Here is a 1,509-nt window from a genome sequence, read left to right as displayed (position 1 = left end):
TTTGAGCTTTCCATACGAAATTGTAACAATTAAAACTTAAATTTCACAATATAGGTATTTAAGTAAAAAAGGTTCATCTTTAAATATATCAACAACTCCTTGAAATAAAATGCCAAAGTAAACCTTAACTTTGCCAAACATGCAGGTGAAAAAAACCATCAAAATCATCAATAATTTAGGAGAAATAAATAATTCAGAATATAGAAGAGCCGTTTCTTGAAATCTAAAAAAAGCATAAAATTGCGTCGAGCGATAGATAGCGGGAAATTCCCCGTAATAGACACACCCGCGGGAAAATACACCGTTCGAAAACAAGCGGCGGGGAATTCCCCGAACTGCTCGATAGGTTGATTGATCGCAAGGTTGGTATTTTTTTTAATTTTAGATATTTTCGTTTCTTCAAAATATCATCTATTGTTTTCAATATTGCTGGGGGCCTATCGTATGGACGAAGCCCTGGGCTACAGCCCAAAAGTTCGGTTCTTAATTCGCGTGTAGTAGAAGAGGTGTCTCCATATTTCGACTGTCTAGGGTTAATTACGAGAAGTTTCAATGAATGTTATAAATTTTACAGACAAAAGGAGGATAACATGAAGACTGCAGAGAAAGCGTGGGAAGCTGAGAAACAAGAATTAATTAAAATTAACAACCAGGACAAGCAACTGCTGAACAAACTGACCAAAGACCGAGGATTTCTAGAAACAAGGTGGTTAATGCATATAACCCTCAGAGCTCTGCACGATCTCTTTATACCAAGCGTTCAATTTGAACTTAGTACCTAATACTTTATACACCCATGAATATATATATAGAATTTCCGACCTGTTCCAATTCTACTTCGATTTGTCCGAATTTAAAAACTGGTTTTAGAAAATAAATTATCGGTGTATGTTTACGTTTTACAAAACTGATTGTTGTTATTATTATTGTTATTGTTTCCATTATTACACTTTCACCAATAGATTCCGCAATTAAACACCAAACGACGGATCCGCAAGGTGAGCTCGATCCAGTTTTTGGTGTTTAACATGGAATTGACGTGATAACTATGTATATGTTTAGGGTGAAGACTTTGGCAGAAATTGTCGACGAGAACGAGAAGTCTGCGAAAGAAACGGAAGAGAAGTGCAGGGAAGAAGTTCGAAGGGCGAAACAACAACTCGAAGAGGAGAAGATCGCAAGAGAGACGATGGAGAAGAAGTACGAGTACATGAGGCAGGAATTTTTCAAAATGGAGGTCACCAATCAACAGGCCATCGACTTGGTCGTCACCAAAAAGGAGGGGAATGGAGAAGGTAATCAATATCTTTTTTGTTTTCATTTGTTTTTTATCACTTTAACTTTAATATAAAGTGAGAACAATAAGGAGATTAAGACGAAACGTTAAAAAAAGGGCAATCTTCAATTAAAAAATAAACGGTCGTCCACTGTTCTTCGACATTTCCTCCTCCCCTGAGGTTATACAGTCACATTTGGACAACCTCCCCTTTATGAAGATGTCACAAATTG

At 36.7% G+C, this 1,509-nt stretch overlaps 1 protein-coding gene across 1 annotated transcript; it reads left to right on the top strand.

The window, feature by feature from the left end:
- Positions 1-544: 544 nt before the first annotated feature.
- Positions 545-1,295, top strand: LOC112906258 (the record flags this gene model as incomplete). Its single annotated transcript, XM_025980106.1, has 2 exons — positions 545-706; positions 1,063-1,295. Coding segments are annotated over exons 1-2 (349 nt in total), but the record flags the coding sequence as incomplete, so codon positions are not given.
- Between the last annotated feature and the right edge of the window lie 214 nt (positions 1,296-1,509).

Source organism: Agrilus planipennis, unplaced genomic scaffold, assembly GCF_000699045.2.
Source record: "Agrilus planipennis isolate EAB-ADULT unplaced genomic scaffold, Apla_2.0 scaffold1943, whole genome shotgun sequence".
NCBI lineage: Eukaryota > Metazoa > Arthropoda > Insecta > Coleoptera > Buprestidae > Agrilus > Agrilus planipennis.
Note: the sequence above shows the minus strand (reverse complement) of the source record. Positions and strands in the feature narration are given on the sequence as shown.